The 22,177-nt window shown below is 41.0% G+C and overlaps 1 protein-coding gene across 11 annotated transcripts in view; it reads right to left on the bottom strand.

Moving 5' to 3' along the window:
• The window catches only part of SEMA6A (semaphorin 6A), a 126,856-nt gene that overhangs the window by 39,990 nt on the left and 64,689 nt on the right, over nt 1-22,177 (bottom strand). For all 11 annotated transcript variants that reach the window (XM_070569500.1, XM_070569496.1, XM_070569504.1 and 8 more), the window contains exons 3-11: nt 21,396-21,513; nt 16,950-17,010; nt 15,919-15,981; nt 15,089-15,190; nt 9,626-9,716; nt 6,446-6,565; nt 5,670-5,758; nt 4,591-4,808; nt 902-1,033 (exon numbers count right to left, since the gene is read on the bottom strand). In XM_070569500.1, coding sequence (XP_070425601.1) covers nt 902-1,033; nt 4,591-4,808; nt 5,670-5,758; nt 6,446-6,565; nt 9,626-9,716; nt 15,089-15,190; nt 15,919-15,981; nt 16,950-17,010; nt 21,396-21,513 — 994 coding nt within the window. The remainder of the gene's footprint in view (nt 1-901; nt 1,034-4,590; nt 4,809-5,669; nt 5,759-6,445; nt 6,566-9,625; nt 9,717-15,088; nt 15,191-15,918; nt 15,982-16,949; nt 17,011-21,395; nt 21,514-22,177) is intronic.

Below are 22,177 nucleotides of genomic sequence, written 5' to 3'. Positions count from 1 at the left end.
ACATCGGGCTTCCATTCAGAGGGCACAAATTCAGTCTAGAAAGCTGGGCAGATAGGGAGGTTTCTATCTAACTTAGATTGCAAATGCTGTAATGGAGGTATGCAGGGTTTGCCACATGAAGAGTGCAGACACAGGGTTAGGGGAGTTTCATCCCGTCCCAGTTAGAAAGAATGAATTAACTGGTTTAGTGTGAGGATTTGAAGGAAATTACATAGGACCAAGAGATCTCTGGATTGTCTCTGGAAGATAGGTTCCCCATGAAAGCCATCTGGGACGCAGTTTGAGGAGTGGGAAATCTGCACTGCATCTGGACCCAAAGCAGATCAGAACCTGGCAGACCAGAGACATCCTAAGGGGCCATTGTACCCTCTGGTCTCTTCTTGCCCATGGCCTGGAATCCTCGACTCAGCTATAATCCAGCCTGGTCACAAAGTCCAGAGAACACTAGTTATATTTCACATTTTATTAGGGTTTAAAGACATGGGTCTCTGTAAAATTGAAGGGAAGCAGGGAGGAGTGGTAGAAATAATCTACCCAGCTGTGTGAGTTTGCACAGTAACTCTCTGAACCTCAGTTTACTCAATTATAGACCATTGGGCTGGCTGGACCAGATGCTTCCTATCATCCTAGGATCACCTTGGACAAACCACAGATATAGAGGTAAGCAAAGACTGGCGAGCCATTGTTTGGAATATACTGAATACAACTATAGGGAACGCTGAGTTTTGGTTAAGTGCATGAAGGCAAATGACTGCACAGGCTTTTCTGTTGTTCCAGCATTTGTATTTACATGGCTAGCCTGGAAGACACTGGTGTGCAGTTCACAGGATGTTCATTATCAGAGCAGCAAGCTGCACCATTTCTACAAGTTCCGAAGAGCCATATAAATATTTGCATGTACCTGGGCTTAGGCACTCGTTCATCAGGAACTGGTGTCCAGGTGGAATCTGGAGACTTCTGTTCTTTGAATCTTCCAGTAAAAACATTGGCAATGTCAAGCATGTCATAGGCACAAACTGCAGACCCAGGGATGCTGCAACATGGCATTTCACACAATGTTACTCACGCAACAGTTATGCATGTAGCTTGGAAAACATACTCCAGAAAAACTTTCCTATTATGGGCAATTGAAATTTAAGATTCATATCCTGAATTATAAATGTAAGGGAGTCTAGTGGATACAGAGAATGTTTCTGTGAATCCAATGTGCATCAATGGGCTTAAAGAAAAGGCAAAGAGAAAAAGCCTCTTCATGTCTTCATTACTTCTGGAACCACTTCCATTTATAAAGAAAGAATGGTTGAGCTGGTGATTCAGAAGTTTCACGAATTCCATAATATTAATTATCAGTCAATAACACAAAGATAAAATCTTTGGAAAACATTATGCATCTCTAATATTGTGAAAATTTGAAGTAAAAGTGCCCCTACTGTTTGTATATTGCTTCTTTGAATTTGGTTCCTCAAGCCAAGGACTCCAGGAGTGAGAAGAGTGAGAACGTATGTGTGGGGAACCCACACATATTTAATGTTAGTCTGTGTACATTTCAATTTTTACTTCCTGTTTATTTGCATAAGACTAAACAATTTAAGTCTCTAAAGCACCGACACTTTGCAAATAAAGTGCTCTATTAAGTGCTAAATAATAATAATGACAGTAATCACTACCTATAATTTACATCCTTGCCTGGCACTCTTGGAAGGACTTGGGGATTTTTTTTAATCAATGGTGAGAAGGTATGAATTATTCATTCATCTGAGTACGCTGAACCCATGTTTGTTTTTGACTATGGTCGTTCCTTGATTTTGATCAAATAAATTGCAAGCACCAGCTGGCCAAGAGTTTTAATCAGGGTTGAAGGAGTGGGCCATTGCACAGCAGGAGCATCCAGGGCAAGACGCGGGTGCTTTGTAGTGTGGGAACATCATCCAGGGCAGAGAGCATGACTGAGTCTTGATTTGGCAAATGTTGAAAGGATATGGAAATCACTTCACAAATGATTAGGAGAATTTTATGCCATCTTTAATTTCATAACACAATTATTGAAGTATTACTAATAAAGCAAGAAATATGGAGAGGATTAGAAAGCTTATTTAAAACAAGGTGGCAGGATGGATTTTAAAGTGTGTAGTATATATATATATATATATATATATATTTCACAGAATTAAGTATATAAGACAGTGATCCCCATTGGTTTTGAAATTTGAGAACCCTAGCACTATTTATTTAATTTTGTAAGACTTTACATTTTCCTTTCCTAAAAGTAATAGGTGTATATATTTACTTTAAATTTCAAGAAAAAATAGGATAAATATTGAAGTAGTTTATGAGGCAAGTCATAATAACTAAAGATACCCTAGGATTTTATAATCTTCCCAAGGTCAGAATCTCTTGTGAAATCCTTTCTCCTTCCTTCCCTACTTTACTCCCTTCCTCCTTCCTTTCATCTTTCCTTCATTCCTTTCTTCCCACCTTCTGTTCATTCAACACATTTATGGAATCCCTAATTTCAAGCAGTAAATGCGCAATAAAAACCATAGAGTCCTGCTCTCTGCTGACTCACAGTTCAGTGTGTAGGAAAATAGCAACAACAACAGCAACATGGATAATAATAACAACAAGAGCTACTCCAGGACAGTCTGGTAAGAGTAGTATTTAAAGAGGTGTGTGCACAAGGACTCATGGGAAGTGATTCAAGCTGAGACTTGGGGCATCCCTAGGGTTTCAATGGGCAAACAGATATTGGTAGGATGGGAAGACTTGACAGAGAGCAGGGCATGAGCAAACATGGCACATTCAAAGAACAGATCTCAGCTGCAGTAAGCCTGGGGGCTGGAGGAGTAGATGGGCCAGACCATAAAGGGGCTTGCATGCCATTCCAAGGAGCTTGAGCTTCACTCCCAGGGTAAAGAGGAGCACCTAAAGGGTTTGAAATAACCTGACCTAACCATGTATGGAGGATGGGGTGGAGAGGGATGCAATCAGGGAGTAAAACCAGGGAGGGACTATAGATGAAAATGGGTATGCATATTCTTACCATTTTCTGATTTTACTAAAAAAATATAGATTCTGAGATTGCATAACTGGATGTTTCCTAGGGGCCTTTTAAGAAAATACTTCAAACGGAGTACCTGTAATAGGCAAGAATCTACTACCGTATTATAATCAATCACAAAGTAACTCACCCCCTTGAAAGCAAACACACTAGAAATGTGCTCTGAAATTCCACTAGTCCTGCATTCCCATGTACCAAGACAGAATTCTCTTTCAACAATCCTAGATAGATGGGCTCTGAAGTATGAACAGTCAAGGCCTGAATTGTAATATCTTTTCTATTCTCAAGTCTGAAAACCCCTACAGATGGTTACAGTTACTTAAATCTAACCAAATACTTCTTGCTGCAATATAGGTTAATATTTTCATATATCTTCAGTGGGGAACTCTTGACTCTTGCCCTCCACATAATGGGGGAACATTATTTCATCCTTCAGCTTGCTCTATTCTGGGCTCTGCCCAATTCTTAAGCACTTTTTTCTTAGTGCTGTCCTCCAATCTCATGATGTATGTGCCTGTCATCGAGGTACTCATCACGTTCTTAAAAGCATTTGTAAACAAAACAAAACAATACATTCCTAGAGGAAGATAATACAGAACATCCAAAGTTCTAGATAGAAATGAGAATATAATGTACGTATTTAGATTTCATGACCATGCCCAGAGTTCTGATTATTTTTCACACAACAGCGCTAGGACTCTGAGGTCTAGGAGAGCTGAGGACCAGGGAACCTAATGCCTGACTGCCTTCTATTCTTTAATCTCCACACATTTCCACTGTTCCAGGAACAATTATTAGTGTGTCACTTAATTGCTCAAAGTCTTAGCTTAAATAAATAGAAAATAGGATGAATAGGCTGACAATCAGTATTTCTAGGTACACTGTTTGATGGCTTCTAAGTCCCTATTCAAGCCTTCCAGAGCCAGAGAGTGGTGCTGTGGTTGGGATCCAGGTTCCTCTGACAGGATAAAAACCAGGGTCCCTGAGGTGGGATGCAAGATGGACTCACCTGAATCCTAATTTCACTGTGTACCATTTTAATAAATTTCCAATATTTTTACTTCAAAAGTTACCAATCCAGTCATAGAAATACTAAAAATCAAATAGAATGGTAGATGACCTAGAAAAGAAAGGACTAAAATTCCTGAGTTTCAAAGCTGCCTGTTCCATCTACTGACTACCTGGACCAGGTAGTATAATTGAGTTCACTTTGCTCAAGTGTAAAAAGAGGGCAACAGTATTCAATTTCTAGGATTACTGGAGGGATTGAGAAATAACATGAATAGTGTTTATATGCCAGGCATATAAATAGAAGATATTGTTACAATTTATCAATTACTTTCTCTAAAATCCTAATCTAATAATGCTTATAAATGACTGTTAATTTATTGATGAAAACTGAGTGTTAAGTGCTTCTAGCTACAAGTAGCTAGTGGCAATTTTCCACCAGTTGCGAATCTTGTGACGAGAACCCCTTGGGGAAAGGAAGCCAGGAAGGACCGATTAGGTCAACATAGCCGGGGCATGGTTACCTGTTATAAGGTGTGGAAAAGGTTGCCAGGACAACATCACGGCCATTAATATGAATCACGTCTGTAACAGCCTGGAGTATGTTGAAATAAAAATGAGAGTCTCCGGGAACTGAGCAGTTCAGGCGAGCCTTGAGGAAAGATGTCCACTGTTTCTCCAGGACTCTTTGAGACCCTCCCATGTCATTCTTACAAACCTGAGCCACTCTTGGGAAAACTACCTGCAGAAGAAGAACACACAGAGAAAATGAAATGCACTCACTTTTCGAGGAGATCTTAGTAGAATTTGCCTTTCTTTGAAAATAGAAACAGAACAACAAGGTGCTTAATTTAATCTCATGTTTCTAAAATCAGTAGCAAAAAAAAAAAAAATAGGGGGAAAAATTCAGCATTGGAACAGCATGTTTTAAAAGATAAGGCTGTGGCATTTAATACAGAGCCATAAATCCTTCAGGGGATCAGCTCCCAGCCACATAAACTCATTTCCATACAGACTGCTTAGCTTTTTATTTCCTCAAACAAAAGCACACTTTGTATGCACCATCTCTGCCATTCTCGCTAGCTGCCTCTGGGCCTTGAATTTCATTCTCTGAATTCCTATAACTGTGCAAGCTCCCTGACGTTGAATTTGTGCCCTCCAACTTAGTGACCTTGATCTACTCGCTGGTAAAAATAACTGAAATGGACATCCCCTAAGTGTTCTTTTGCTTTTTTCACTAAAGACAAAAATCAAGACTCTCAGTTTGCTTAAAGATACTGGATATTTCCTCTCTCTCTGTGGGGCAATGCAATCAAAAAGAGAAACGGATGAGTATACCTGGAAACCACATCTCAAGATACTTGAAACTCAGTACGAAATCAACCAAACATCTGTTGATTAAATTTTCAATAGAAGTATTTAAGAGGTTCCCTGTAATCCACTACTGTTCTGAAAAAGCAGACAGGGCTTCGAGGCAGCACTGTGTTTCACCTCCACCAACCTTTGGCTGGAAAATGATGACCTCGTCATTAGATTTATGGTTCCTATTTCAATGTCATTTGTAACAGCATTGGTCCAAAAGGGAGACATCCTCCCCTCTTACCTTTCCCATGGTGTTGTACTCCACCGCTATTTCCCTGAAGAAGAAGTAGATATAGTCTCCATAATCCACTGCTTGGACAAAGTATGGTTCTGTGGACAAATGGGTATTTTAATTGGGGATGTGTCACACGGAGTTAAAAGAACTTCAATACATTGCAACCAAAGACATGTTATTAATTAAAAGTGTAGGGCCATTAGACATTTGGTGAACACTAACCATTTCTAATGGCTTCACACATGCAAGTGCTGGTGATTTCAGAAAGCACTTGAGCCTACAAATTATATCTTTCAGAAGCAGTTGCGATAAACAATGAAGGATAAATGAGTTTTGCATATCTCTGTAATTTTATTCTCCACAATGGAGTGCCCATATTACAGAAAGGATTTTGTACACATCTCCTTGTCAACCCTGCCTCATACAGGGTTATGAATAGCTTTTTTCCTGTTCCCCACCACCTCCAATCCCCTGTTCTCCTCCATGAATGAAATGTTCAGTTCTTTTCATGTGGGACTCTGAAATGAGAATTTGAGGCAGAGAAAGATGAATGTAAGTGGTCTATTGTAGTGGCATTGGTAGTTTTGTTAATACTCCAGAAACTCACGGGAAGTGAAAAAGGGAGGTAAATAAATCATTTGAGGCAAAAGATGCAATTTCCACCTTCCGGTCTGTCAGAAGCCATTACTAAAATGAAACTACAGTCTGGTCCATCCAGACTCTAAATCTCCCTCGTGATATGTATCTCCCCCCACCTCCCCTTTCTTCTTTTGTTTGTTCACCTTTCAACCATTTTGAATCATGCTTGACGGTCCGTAGGGTTGGGCTGTCTCCCAGACTCCGGTAAATGACTGCATCGATGGCAAGGAAGTCAGTCACTGTGGCCGAGTATAGTTTTCCATCTTAGAAGAAAAAGAGAGGTCAATGGGGAGGGAGCAAAAGAGTGGGCGTGGAGGAATAATAGAGACATCCCCCAGATTGCTTTCCTACATCAGGCAAATGAGATAGGACAACTGGGAAAAATCCAAGAGTCGCTGGGAAAATACTTGGCCCACATTCCTAACCATTTTAAATTGGGATCATGAGAGATGAAACATTTTTCATTTTTAAATTGCACGGCAATTTCTAAGCAGCAGCAGCTCAGGGAACAGGGTAAATGAAAAATGTTGTTTGCTTCAGCTGATTAGATGGACCTTGACTGAAATCTCAAGGCCAAGGCCCCTTGGACACTGCTGCTGCCACCACACCATGGTAAACTGGATTAGGTGGGAATCCAGGGAAAGATAGAAGCTGATTGTATCACCAGAAATTTTAAGTTCAAGCAGAAAGAATGGAGTCCTCAGACTGAACAGGTGAGGGGAGTTGCAGAAGTGGGGAATCACAAGCAAAAAGCTGATGAAACTGCTCCTTCTAACCCGAGAGTCTCTGCTCCTCTTTACCTCGGCCAGGACAGCACTAAGCCCTGCCAGTCTAGTTTCAATGAGAGAGACGTACGTCAGTATTTCCAACGTCATAAACTGAAAACGTTCTGACATACAAGATGCCAAAGCAAAGAAAAAAGGGGCAAGGGATAACACTGAGTTCAAACTGGAGCTTTCTTATGAATTCATGCTTTTTGGAGGGTTTGCTTGAGGGTACATCCAAAGGAAAAGAGAGTGAACAGGACTGAAGACTAATTCCTAAAACTTTTGGTTCTTTTCCTGGATTCACAAATGTGCTACACACAAATAATCAAATGCAATGGTCTTTGTAGCAAAAATCTATGTAGGTAAAAACAGAAACAATTATATTCAAAATAAAAAATTATTTCCTTGGTACATTTTTAATGGATTACATATCTTCATTAATTGTATGTCAAAGTGGCTTATGTACAATATTTAAGCTACTCTTTCAGTAGCTTTTAAATATAAATCTGCTCTTTAATATGTACTCTTTAAGCTCTTCCACTTGTGGGATAAGTATAATGGTTTATACTTATATAAAAGATTATCCAAACATACCTAAGCAGAGTTTGTGATGTCTACCTTTGGTCTTAAAATAACTGAAATTCGCCCAGGTTCAACTTAGAGCTGTCTTGCTATTTGCATTATTAACAGCCATGTGTTAAAAGTGTTGACTGTTTGAGTTAGATTTGAACAGCAGACAGCAACCTTCCTACTGACAAACACATATCTATAAAAGTCAAACTCTTATTACAGAATCATAGCCCCAGGTCATTCAGATATACCTGAGGAGGAGCACGGGGCAGTGGGAGGGTGGTGTGTGTGTGTATGTGTGTGTACGTGTATGTGTGGTTATTCCTCCTGACCATTCTCCAGCACTCTTTTTGTTTGATATTCAACACTGGGTATCTCACCAGAACTTTTACTTGTAAAACGGAGCAGTAGTCTGCCACTCTTGGTAATATGACAACCCTTCAGCTGCAGCAAGGATCTTCTATTAATAAGGGCTGAGCTTTTATGAGGTTTCAAATATTCGAATGACCACCTATCCAAATATACCTGTTGGAGGAGGAGGGGGCTGTCATAGTATGGGCTCAAGCAGCTTGCTCTTTATAGTTCCTAGAAGGTTGGTGGCCTTAGTAAATACTCTGCCCATTCTCCCCTTTGTACCTCAGGCTACAATAAATCCCCTCTTTAGTTTACAGTTAAATTTAAATTCTCCCCTGCAGCCCACATCCTCCATGGTACTGACTAATGCAGGTTTAAATGCCAGAGAGGTGCTATATGGAAGCCAGGCACTTGAAAATATACTCAAGCATCTCTTTCTACTGGCCTTGTTCCTGCCCATGCTGATAAATAGGTTTACAAGACTTTGTGTTTCTTACAATGTTGCTTCCCACTAATACTGCGCTCTAACTTTGGGGGAGAACCCAAGAAACCTTTCCTTCTTAACCTGGCACAAGCCGATTCTACAATCTGTGACTGCAGATTCAGGCCCACAAGTGGATGACACTGAGGATGAGGTTCAAGGAGCTAATCTTATTTCATAATCAAAGCCCTACAGTTCCTCATCTAGCTAGGATGAGCCAGTTCTTAGCTGTTGTGATGGAAATTATAGCTAACTGCTTTGTTACATGCTCTAACAATCATTATTATACTAACACTTCTCCCTACACCCACCTCCACATACACAGCTGGCAATGAACTCTTAAACAAATTCCTAATTAAAACACACATGCACTCATACACAAAAATCCCAATCTGAAAATGATGGCTTATTTGCTGCTGCTTTACGTCCTTTGCAGTGGCAGGAAGGGGTGAGGATGGGGAATATGGGTCAGCCTAAGCTAGTCGGCATCATCCCCTCAGCCAATGCAAGCTTTCCATCAGAGACAGGTACAGAACTTAAGCAGGTCAGTGATATTTGAGAAGATGTTTGCTGGAAACTTGCAGGTATATGGCGCTCACTGCTCTGAGAGAGCTTCCTTTTGTCTCTTTCCTTCTCCCCTCTACATGTGGACATACAGCCCCGATGTAGCCCTAACTGGTGCTGGCAGCCATACTATGGCTGTGAGAACAGCCAGTCTCTCTCAGAGAAAGAAATGAAAGATAACAGACAAAGGAAAAGGACCTGCGTCCTGGATGACATTATTGAGTTGTTGAATCAAACCAACCCCAAAGTCTACCCTACCTTGAAAAATCAATCCACGTCAGTGGTTTGAGGTGGGATTTTCTGTTATTTGAACCCAAACAGGCCCTAACTGATATGTCACATGTTCAGTGCAAAGCTGTTATCCTTTTCTGAAGGCATAAAAGCATGGGTAAGTGTAGCAAAGACTTCTTTCAAGAAGCAAAAGTACAATTTCCATACTAATTTCAAATGGAAAAGGCATTCTTAATTACAGTATTCACCAGAGAATCAAAGCACAACTCTGACACTGCGAATCCTCCAGAGCAGATTCACAGCAACAGGCTGAACACGCGAAAGCAAATGCAATGAGAAGAAATCAGGTCATTTACCTGCAAACAGTGCAACGTTGGCATGTTTGGCATCATAAGGGCATCTGGCCATTCCACTAAATTCATCCCCAAAAGGTTCCAAAGTATCCATCTAAATGAAATAATTTGGCTTATTAGGAACAACCAACAGTAGTAATAGCAATTAATATTTACAAAGCACTTAATGTGCTAAGTAATTGATATGCATGGTGCAAATAATCCTCAAATATCCTCTGAGATAAGTCTATTGGTTTCAGATGAGGAAACTGAGGTTTAGGGAGGTTAAGTCACTTGACTGAGGTTCTATAGCTAAGAGAGTCTGAAATTCAGTTATGTCCACTTGACTCTTAACCATGACAATAAATAGATTCCCATATCCTTCTAGAATGTTCTAGAAATAAGCATCTTCTTGGAAAAGCAATTTTTGAGACAATCCCCAGGAAAATTTATTCCCCTCCCTTCTCCACTCCCCCCAAATTATCTGTTGAATCATGAACTCTACAGAGAATGACTTCAGTTTTTTACTTTGTTTTGCCTGAGGAGTCCTCCCTTTGTGGGTTAAATCCCAGGAGAAGACACTGGAATTCTTCCTCAGGTTACCTGGCAGGATAGTATGGCATCAGCAAAGGTGCAAAAACATGGATGCAAGCAGAGCTCAGGTGGCCTTCTGCACCTGCTTCAGAAAGATGTCAGAGCCTCAGATTGTGTGGATGAGAAAGAGAGGCCCAGAAGCTGAGGGGCTCAGGCAGGTCAAGGGCAGTGAGGAGTCGGGCTGCTATTTGACTTCTATCTCCTGGTTCCCAACCCAGGCCTTGTTCCTGAATGCCAGAGGCTGTATGCTAGAGGTTATCACCGATCTGCCAGCAAGCTTTGTTTGGCCATCTTACTATGTAAGAAAGAAAGAAATGGCCATATTTTAAAACAGGGAGATTGCACATGAAAACCTGGATTTCTTGCTTTTTTTGAACAGGTGGGAAAATCAATTCAGGCCCTTCTTACCCAAGTGGAAGCAACAAACTATAGCTGAGTAATAGCCACACCTGCTATTTTCTTCAAACAAACATGTGGTCTCCAGCACCAAGGTCCCTTCACCCACAAAATGTATCAATCCTGCTTGTTTCGCTCCTATAAGCTACCTGTCTGGTCCCATAGGCATTTGCGGGTATAGCAAAGCCTTACTGGCTATTCACCAAATTCCATTTCCCTTCCCTCCAAATCACATGAAACTACATTTCCCATCCTCCCTGGCAGTCAGGTGTGATCACATGACTGAGCTCTGGCCAATGAATGTGAGTGTAAGGCTATGCACCACCTCTAGGTCTTGCCCCTAAAAACCTTCCAGCGTCCTCCACTCTTGCTCTCTTTCCACATTCTCCTCCTAAATACAGAGGATCCAGTGGAGAATTCAAGACCCTAGGAGATGGCAGAGGTATGAGCAGGATGGAGCTAGGCCTTCTGAATAAACTTTTGGAACAGAACCTCTCTCACTGACCCACACTTGACTGTGATGTAAGCAGGAAATGACCCTCTTTTGGTCAACCACTAACATTAGTAAGCAGTTGGCCTACCTTGACCGATAATTCAGTGTTTCCTGCTTTCTACCTTGTGTTCTTCCTTCCATACACCATAGGATCTTCCTAGCATTTAAATCTCAGCACCACGGAATCCATAAAATGATCTCCTCCACATCATTAATGTTTTTACACCCCACTGTGCTTCAATCTTCTTTATAGTTTTAGGATATTTTGCTTATCATCTGGCAGGTGCATTGTTTGACCACAAATATGAAAACTGAAAGAAGATAAACCTAGGACAGCACTGGTGCTGAGGAAGGATCCAAAAAAAGGCCTTTAGCACTAAATCAAGGTGCCTTAGATCAAAGTGCTTTGAGTTGTTGCTCGGGAGGAAAGAGTAAGGTTCTCACTGAGCAGCCATTAGTGTTGTCCAATCGATTGTGCCTTTTGCCCTAAACTCCCAGAAACCATTTCGGGGATATGACAGGCCTTTTCTATGGTAACCATTTTGAGATAGCCCCTATTGAAGCCATCCTATTTGCTTAAACTATAGTTGAGACTCACATAAAGCAGTTGTGTTAAAAACCTATTTTTAGGGGAAAGATGCTCAGTCAGACATCTTTTAAACCAAATGTACTCTTTCCCCCAGCACATTTTTATGAAAGTCTTTTCCTGATATTTTATCCCAACAAGTGCTTCCTGTTAAACTGTGACAGACTTTGTGGTCTGCGGGTCTGGCATGTATTCAAAAGTGATGCTTAGTACACTATGATGCAACAGAAATGCCCTTATCCCAAGAAGTGCATGCTGTAATCCTGGCAATGGGGAAACAATATACAAGGCAGATATATTTTTTTAAATGTACCTACTTCTAAAAAAAAGTGGCCATAGCTATAGCTAGTCAAAGGCAAGAAGCAGTGAAGAATTAATGTACTGGTTTGTGAGTTTGGAAAGGTCCAGAGACAAAACAATGCCACAGTGAAATCCTCTTTCCATGAAGTAAGAACTAATCCTTGTAGTAGTCATCAAATCTCAGACTTAACAGCAGCCCCTGGGAAATTAAATCACCAGCGGGTACAAATAATTATGCTAAGAACCAGCATGACTTTTGCAGAAGTTCAAGAGGTTTAGAGAACAGGAGGGAAAAGGTATGGGGTGTAGTTTTAGATTTGTAGTGAGTAGCCTTCAGAATTCTTCCCTAGATAATCTTATTTGAGGCTATAGTCCTTCTAATACATTCAGCCAACTTCTGTTATAAAAATTGTATAAATCAGGGCATGGTGCAGAGGCAGAAACCCAAAATTTGTCACCTTCCTGCCTTAAGTTAATCTAATCAATTTGATGCTTCTGTGCTATGAGACTTGCGTTTTTCAGTGGAACTGGTCATTGTTTTTGCTCTGAACTTTTGGTCCTGATCTGTTGATAAAAAGCACTTAAGAGAGCGGCTGTCCATTCTTCCTGCAGCCAAATACATTATGTCCTGTGTCATCAGCAAAGTCCCGCTGTGCCCCGAGTCTAAAAGAACACTTTTCTGAGCCAAGGGTTCTCACTACTGTTCACAGTGCTAGGCATACAGACAGGACTGCGTGGGAAGAACATCCCATGTGTGGCTTCCGAGAGGCCCCGGCTCCTGCAACATGTCTCAGCAGGTGTGGCTAGAACAAGTGAGAGGTGAGGGTATGACTAAAGGTGAGGCATCCTGGGAACAGAACATGTGCGGGAAGAATGAGCTAGACCACTGGCGGTCTGTGTATCACAGTGCCAAGAAAACCTGCAATTTGTCATAAAAGATAGCTCTCCAGCTAGGGAATTCGTTGGGATTTGTTAGAAGCATTAATCTTAATGAGTCCTAAACAATGACAAACAGGGATGGAATATTAAGTGGTTGAATTAAAGTTGAAACTTCAGCTGTTCGCTGTTATTGGCTAGAGGAAATGTTTGTCTGAACTGGCTGCCTCTATTATAAACTGAATGGATCCTGTCCTTATTTAAAATTTTGATATGTTATGATAATATTTTTGAATTAATTTAGATTTTTAAGAATGTGGCATTAAAAATGTCATTTCTCTTGATTACTGCGTTTTTTTGGTGCCCCCTTACATTGAGCACCTGAGGGGGCTATGCCTCACTTGCCTCACCCTGATACTCGCCCTGTTGGTGCCCATTTCCAAAAACAAGATGGGAGATGAGTGTGAGTGCGAATGGACCGTCCATTCCATCTTTGCCAAGGCACAGGGTCTTTTAAAACTGTCAAACCAAAGGCTGGCAAGCCCTCTGCTTCTGTTATCAGCCCATCATTTCTTTTCTCATTCTTCACACACCTAGAGGTTCACTTTATGCTGTATTTCTCCCCAAGTCTGTCCCTGAATCAAGGCTTACCCATCCCTCTTCTTGTTAGATATCTCTATTCATGTCTCATAGGCATTGTCATCCACAGAGCTAGGCAAACTCATAACCCCCGTCTTCTCACTACCCCCTCACCCCCACTGCTCTTCCTTTGTCCCCTGTCTAAGCTGGTGGCAGCCCCATCCATCCACTCACCCAAGAGATAGCCTCACAGTCATTCTTAACTCCTCTATCTCCTTATCTTGTGCTTCTTATCAATTATTAAATCCTACTGGTTTTTCTCACTTAAGTATTTCCTGAATCTCTTCTCTTCCTTTCATCCCTGGGGCCACCTACCTCTCCAGCCCCTTTTTCGTTATCACTTGTTACTTCACAGTCCAGCACCTCAGCACCAGAAGTTTCTCAAGCTCAACAGACTGTTTCTTACTCCATGCCTTTGTTCCAGGCTGTTCCCTCTACCTGGAATGCCCTTCTCCCTTCCTTTGGCTAACTTCTACTTCTTCTTTAAGACAAAAGTTAGGCATTATCTCATTCATTATTTGCTCCATAAAAATTAGTTGAGCACCTATATGGAGGCATTATCAGGCTCTGGACCATCATGGATGTGGTTCCCATACTCACAGAGCTTAAGGGTTTCTTCTGGGCTGGGGCTGTTCATGTTCCACATGTGAGAACAGCACGGGGGAACGTTTGAAGAGAGCGGTCATCTACCTCCTTCTGGAAGCTTTCCCTGACTCTATCTCAGGCTAGGGTAAGTACTTTTCTGTTGTGCTTCCACAATGCTCTGCATTATGTCACCATGGCAGCAAACCCCTGGAATTGTAGTTTTCTTCTACTTGTGTGGCTTCCCTAAGGATGGAGTCTTTCTCTCTGTCTTTACAACCTCAATGCCTGGTCATGGGAGAAACTGGATACATGTTGGCTGAATGAGAGACTGTGGCAGAAAGAAGGGGCAAGGAAAGCTAGCAGATGTGGAGCCAAGCCTTTAGATCACTGCCACCTCTGCTGCTGAAGCTGGTAGCTCCTGCTTCTTCAGTAGCACCTCCGTCAGCGGCATCGGAACTAACTAGATTTATTAACACTTTCAGAGTTCATATTTTTCCCCTTGCATAAAGGCTGAGCTAAGGAAGGCCATGGTCAAGTAAGCTGAGTGCTAAATGGAATTAAATTCCTGTGTTCTTGAAAACCTTACCTAGAGGGAAGTCTACAGTTTCCAATGGCATGCTTTTGAGGTACCTTTTAAACTAGGACTCACTCAAAATATGTGTGTTTTTGTGCTCAGAGAGGAGATGGTAGGGTGGGAGGGAGAAAGGGAAAGAGAGAGAGAGGAAATGCACATGGTATATGTGGTGAGTGTGTTGATGTTCTGAACAATAAAGAATGGGGCTTACAGAAACGAACTTTGCTGCATAGGCTCTTTAAAGACGTGTCAATCAACCCTGAACAAACAGGAAGCTTAGAAGCCTGCTCAGGATCACTCACGTGGAGCAATACACTAAGTCGAACAAGTGAGAAGAACCCAGGTGGTGTTGAATTACCCCTCTTAGGTTGCTGCAGGTATAATCACAGTAAATTATGAAATACCCCTGGGCCGTGTGGTTCCAACAGACAAAATAGCATTTACCTTATAGTTTCTGCAGGAAGGGTTGAAAGCGTTCGTTCCACAGACAAACAAAGTATCATCGTTTTTCTTTAGAAGGACTTTAATAAAGTTGTGACACTCATCCTGAAAAATAATTCAAACTTTTGTGTATCCAGTCCATTCAGTACAGAAACCCATTCTTCACCGTGTACCATGATCTGCCGACAGTAAGGTTAACGTGAAGGCGGCTCTGACGAGTTCCCCCGTCAAAAGTTCCAGCTCTTCCTGATGTTTACCAAAAGATGATGCTGACAACAACAATTCCTTTTCAACAGGAAATAAAAACGGCATAGAGTGGAAAAGTGTGTGTTTCTGTCACCAAAGGAAGGCAAACCAGGAATTGCCAACCTCCCATTATATTAATTTTAATGGTAGATGCTCCAGGATCCTGTGATGTACAAGGCTCCTGGCTGAAATGTGTTTTTATGTTGTTCTCTGACCAGGGGCACAAACCCCTGGACGTCTGTGGCAGCCTTTTCTGAGCTCTCCTGCAGATCCCTGCGGGCTGTGGCCTACGAGGTGGGCTACTGGAGAGTACGCTCCAAAGAGTAGGGGGGCAGCCAGCTTTATGTCCACAATCCCTAGTGCCCCTAAGTGGTTCATGATGCAGCCCTAGCAGCTGTTATAATGTTTCATCACATTAAAAGCAAACTATTTGTGCAAATTAAAGCCTTCAATAAGTTGATGGAAAAAGCAATTACTGGGGGAAAAGGGACTAGCATGATCCATTCCGCCTCATGGTCTACGGCTGGAGATAACAGTCAAAAACTTAACCCAAAGTGGCAGCTGCAGGAGAAATGAAAATTGCCTACCTTATGTTTTCCCTTCATTCTGCATGTGTCTACGTCAGCCTGTCTAGATTTCCATGTCAGTTTCTGCAGGGATCAAGAAAGAAATCAATTAGAGCCCAGAGATTGTTGCATTTGATTTTAGAAGTAAGAGTTCCCTTGGGGAGACTAGAGGCTGAACGTATATTCAGTGAAAGCTTTCCGCACCCTCCTCCATGATTAATTCACCATAACAACAAAAGATTAGAGATGGAAATGTTCATTTAATTTTGGACTCCTATCTATTCATTAAACTACAAAATGATCTTCTCTTCGAGATAAAGATAAAAGAGAAAAGAAAGAAGAATAAACAAAAGTGGGGAAATAAAATATCCAAGTTAACTTGCTAAATTATGCTGATTTGGACAAAATACATGTCCTTGCCCTTTCCTTTCAGTTGATAAATCAATTTTCATATAACAGGCTTTTTCCTTAAAATATGGAAGTCATTTTCCTAAGCATAAAGGGGACATTCACTTTAGGTGGACAAAGATTTAATTCAGGATACACTCCCTCACGTAAATTCATGGACTGAAAGGCTCGTCTAGTTCTATGGCAGATTTTATTAACTAAAATACCTCCATGTGGGGTTATAACGGAAGCTTAGGTTATATTTTATGTCCGTCTGAAATGGATAATGATCAAATTCCTGAACCACAACACTCAAATCAAACTAACACTGCAAGACATGGAAACATAACATTGAAACATTTGCGGGACAAAATTTTACATACGAAAACTGATATTTTCCAAACACAGCAATATTTTATTAAAGGAATTTAAGAATTGCCTAAAACTCCAAAGTGTTTACCCACACATATTCAATGAATAAACTATGAAATACATAACTGTTTCTAAATATATATTAAGCCCTAACTTACCACCAAATTAGGATTTCACAAAGTGTTCAAATTATTATTAGTTATTTCATCTTAATTGATGCATTTAAAATACATATTCTCTTCAAAATGATCCTAAGGTCTTTCATTTCAGAAAGATGGTTTTAAACTACTTACTTTGCTACAATAAATTTCTTCTGTGTGTGAGGTGTCTATATCAACAGTATAAATATGGTCCCTAGGAACAAAAAAATTAATACAATGTCAAATGCAAGAATCAAGAGAGTTCATTTTTTTCCTGAATGAGTACATATTTCATTCAAGGCAGATAAATCCACACCCATGTTATTAAAAAATAAGACATCTACATCCAAGAAAAAGGGAAGAGTTCAGCCTGCAAGAGATGCCTCAGGATCACATTTGGCACCTTCTGACAAATTGTGGCATCTTGCTGTGAGAGATACCTTTTAGGAGAACTTTCCTGTAGTCTCTCTCATACCAGAGCTATAATGTCTGTATATATGTAGTTCAGGAGGGAGGACTCTGAAAGTGAAATTGGCCCCCAAACTGGAACACAGATGGCTTCACATGCCCTTTCAGTATTTTGAAATCCATGTACCAAACACTTAGTATTCAACATGCCACGTTTGTTCATCTAGGGGCCTAACAGAAAGCTACTCTCCATCTCCATCTCTCTGTAGAAAACATATTTTCAGTCGTAGCTTTGATGATTTGATTGACAAGATGGAAGACGATAAAGGTAAAATTATTTCCAGAAGCCACTCTTTTCTTCACACAATGATGGTCAATTAAGGTCTAAAATGTACTTGAGCTAAAGTTTACGTTTCTTGCTTCTGTTCACCTTCCTGTTTTGCTGAGAATTTGGTTGTCTTTAAGATTTGCTGCCAATCTCCCCTTGGAAGGAGAGAAATAGAATCAGCAGCTCAGGTGTGGGGCTATATTTAAACATCCCCTTCTGTGTGAGCTGAGAACAAGGGCGTTTTTGTCTAGAATTCAGAAGAAAGAAAAGAACTACACTCAACCGGGGAGATGGGGGGCTAGTGACGGAAAGCAAAACAGCTCATTTTCCCTTGAAATAACATTGACTTTTTCTAAAATGCAGGAAATCCTGGGGCTGGAAAATTACCCACAGCTTTAAACCCCGACCTCAAGGCTCCCAGGCACTTTCAAGCCCCATCATTACTTAAAAGAAAGGGGGGTGGGGAGAAAGAAAAAAGGAAAGAAAGAAAGGAATTATCTGCTGTCAGGATTCACTTGAATTTTTTTTTCTCAGTTCTTCGGAAATCTGTTTGCTACTGCTTTTAGGGAAAGTACAACAGAGAAAATAGAAATAAAAACAGGCTCTCTCATGTGAAAATAAAAGGAGAGGGCAAGGCGGTTGGCTTATAAAATTCCTCTGCCTGCTACTGAACTGTGAGTGTGGGGTGTGTGTGTGTGTGTGTGTGCGCGTGTGTGTGTGTGTGGGGGGGGGGGTGAGGGGGAGAATGGGGAGCCTGTTTTGTAAGTTACTGAATTGGGAAGTTCTTCAAACATCAGTAGGGTGCCAGAATCACACTGCCCTTTAATTTCAAGGCAGTTTTATTGCATGCGTTTATTACTTGGTTGACTTTATTGGTGGTTCTGTGGGTCAGCTCATTATTGGAATGGAATTGCCTCTTACTTTGGTATCAGGTTTGAGATGGCTCTAGGCTTTTCCTTGCCCTGCCTCCCCTTAAAACTTTGAGTAGGACCGAATATATGAATTGTAAATTAACAACTGATTAATATGCATTGGCAATTCCTCAGAAAGCTCTAGGATTGCCCCCTTCTGGCATGGCCTGTTTATGTTAATTAGCAGTTGGGGGATTAAAAAAAAGAAAGAAAGAAAGAATTTACAAAATGGATAATAATAAAGCAGAATTGAAAGTGGTTCTTGCCGTCAAGCTTGACTCAATCCCTGGGTTCTGGATGGGACTGGCTTCCGATTTCTGACACCAATTGTCTAGCAGAATGGGGAAGCCTTTTAAAAATAGAATTCCATGAATGAAATCTCCTTTTGGAGAATGGCAATCTTTTTCAACATCCAGGAGATCACACTGCCCAGAGAACAGAAATAGCACTTTATGCTCAACCACAGACCAGGGTCGGGGGTTATTCCCAACCACCGGTGTGTGCATCCTAGGATTCATACACTGCTCTTACTGAATTAAGTTATTTGAACACAAACCGACTTAATCCAGGACTTCCTCTTCACCCCTCCAGTGAGCACCACTGAATTGTGTTGCCATGGCTCAAGACTGGGGGAAGGATTTAACTACAAATCGTGTTACTTGCTGCCTAGGAGCCTGGATCTCTCAGGGCAATGTTGAGAGATGTGAAAGCAAAGGGAGAGGGGAGATCCTAAACATGGTGGCCACAGAACTCCTTTAGGAATTTTCTTAAGGGTGTATATTGAAGGGAAGTGGCTTCATATAGAGTAAAAACCAATATGTCAATATTAGGGTGTTAATGAAAGGCAACTCTGTTTTACAGTTCTAAAAAATGAATGTGTTTCTCCTTTTTTTCCTTCCATTTCTTCTTTCTCCTTTTTTGGGGTGAGGGTTAGGATAAAACTGTCTTTGTTTTGGAATAACGGTCACTTTTAAGTTTGCATAGCACCTTGCTCCTCGCTCAGGTGCTGCCCTGGACTTGCAGTCCAGACCCATGCTACAGTCCATTATACCATTTTTTCCCCTAGAGACTCAACTGCAAAGTGAACAATTCATGGAAGATTCTTGAGGCAACCTATTTCTCACAGATGCAATGTTTAATCATTTGTTTTGACTAGCCTTTAGATAATTAGGTACAAATCTAGTCTTCCAACCCTGCTACATTTAGGAAACTAAAAATGATATTTAAGAAGGAGCTGAGGGGCCGGCCCTGTGGCCGAGTGGTTAAGTTCATGTGTTCTGCTTCGGTGGCCCAGGGTTCGGATCCTGGGCACGGACATGGCACTGCTCATTAGGCCATGTTGAGTCAGTGTCCCACATGCCACAACTAGAAGGACCCACAACTAAAATATGCAACTATTTACTGGGGGGACTTGGGGAGGAAAAAAAGCAGGGGGGAAAAAAAGAAGATTGGCAACGGTTGTTAGCTCAGGTGCCAATCTTTAAAAAAGAAGGAGCTGATATTCTACCAGAGAGGTGGCTACTGAGGACCTCAGTGGAATGCTTTTTCATGAATACCCACAATGGCTATGTCCTTGGTCTAAGGCTATTAGAAGGTTGTTGTCAGGACAAATAGTACTACCTCTGTTGCTCAGTGGGCTGCACAGTACAGGGAACAAGGGCCCAGACCCTAGAACAAGAAGACCGTCCTGGTTCAAATCCTACCTCTGTCATTTTGACCCAGTCATTTCACCTTTCTGTACCTTGGTTTCCTCTTATAAGACATGGGGATAATAATAACTCCTTCTCATAGGGTTTTTTTCAGGATTGAATGAATTAACATTTATAAAGAACTTACAACTCTAACTGCAATTTATATAGCACATACAACTAGTATGTAGTACGTCAGTACTTGTGAAGTAAAATTTTTTAAGTGTTTTGGCATTGCTCCCTGTGCCCAAATATGGGATATTTTGATCTTGCAGGATATTTTGATCTAGCCAATGGTTCTTTACTTTGTTGCATAGCTTGTCCATTTCAGAACATCTACGTGGTTTAAAAGAATCAAGCATTGTCATTATTTACCTGTTCTTCACCTATGCTCACAGACAGACAAGTACCACATACACAATCTCTATTTCTTCTTCCCAGTGTGAAATGATTAATCAATCTAGACCCAGGTAAGAACACAGTGGAACCCCACAAGATAGTCCTCCTTGCTGCTGTTCATTTAGAATTATTTTGAATGAGCTACACGCCCTCAAAATGGGAGCTCATATATTGTTAGAATCCCAAGATACTTCATTAAGATAATCTAATCCAACCTCTCATTTGACAGAGGACACTCATGGCCAGAGAAGTTGTCCAGGTAAATTAAGAGGAGAATTAAAACAAAAGCCAAAATCCAGGTGATCCCTGTATAGGCAACATTCTTACCATGCCATTCAGCCTTAGGACATGGTCTGTTTAAATGACAGTTCCCCAGTGGATGAGTATTTTCTTACTAGATCCAAATCAAAAACTATTCTAAAATGGGTGCTACTGCGATTCTGTTAAAGAAATGATTTATACTATATATTCATTGCAAAATTACAAACACGTTTAATACACACACACCTACACACACACTATGCAATGCATATTTACCCATTCAACTTAATTTAACAAATAAGTATCAAGAAGAGAAGCACTGTACTGGGAGCTTGAGTAAATATTTGCATACATATTCAAGATAAACAGTGGATTACTTGAGTCTGAGCTCCAAAATATGCAATTATTTCTATCTAAATCCACATAAAGTTAAACAGACAGAAAATCTTGAAAGAATGATTGCTTGACAAATTAAAGTAGCCTTTAAATTAAATAACACTTTGTTTGGGAATGTAATGATCTTTAAAATGATGCATAGTGGGTACATTTAGGTCTTAGGACCTGCAGATGGTCTGGAGGCAGATGTGAGGAAAAGCCCACTCACCTAGCAGCAATGTAGAGGGTTCTATTCATGATCATAATCATCTGGATGTCCAGTTTGTGCCTCTGTGTGGTGTTCCGTCCTGGCTTGTGGCCCACAAACACCGGATACTGTTTTGTATCTGTGAAAAGAGGAGATGGGGGCAAGAGAGGGAAGAGGAAATCAAGCCAAGAATTGACAGGGCAGGGAGAGGAGGGCAGCCAGAGAACAAAACCATACTTAAGTCACACCATGCCACCATTTTCCATCTCCAATACTCCTGTTATTTTAGGAAATACTATGGTAGAAGAGTGCTCTTTAAGGATGATCAAGTTACAGTTTTGTTTCCAGATGATAATAAGCTTGGACCTCTATTTCTAAGTGTCACAATTTCTGACTTGTCCCTCTTTCTGGGGGTTAAACTTGCAAGTGAACTCTTTACATGAAGGTGCTCTTTTCTTCCACAGTTTTCTTTTCATCTTCTTTAGAGTGCTAAGCCTGAGGGGCAGTCTGCCAAAGATCTTGTCTCCGGACAAAACTATTTCAAAGCAGCCTTCCCATCAATCACCACAAAGGCAATGTGGTCTGGAGGCGAAAGCCCTCGTCCAGGAGCCAGAAGAAAAATACAGTCTCCACAGGCGTCCAGTTGGAATAATCTACTATTGAAGGCAGCCCCGCTAGGTTGGTTGGCATTCTAGGAACTGTGGGAAGTTCACTCTAGAGTTAAGCAATTGGCTAATCTCACAGAAATGGGGGCTTTGACAGGACAGGGTCAAACTGAGTGTAGCCAGTGGGGTGATCTGGAA

Source organism: Equus przewalskii, chromosome 13 (assembly GCF_037783145.1).
Source record: "Equus przewalskii isolate Varuska chromosome 13, EquPr2, whole genome shotgun sequence".
In the NCBI taxonomy this organism is placed as follows: Eukaryota; Metazoa; Chordata; class Mammalia; order Perissodactyla; family Equidae; genus Equus; species Equus przewalskii.
The sequence above is the reverse complement of the archived record's forward strand: the minus strand, read 5'-3'. Positions and strand labels throughout refer to the sequence as shown.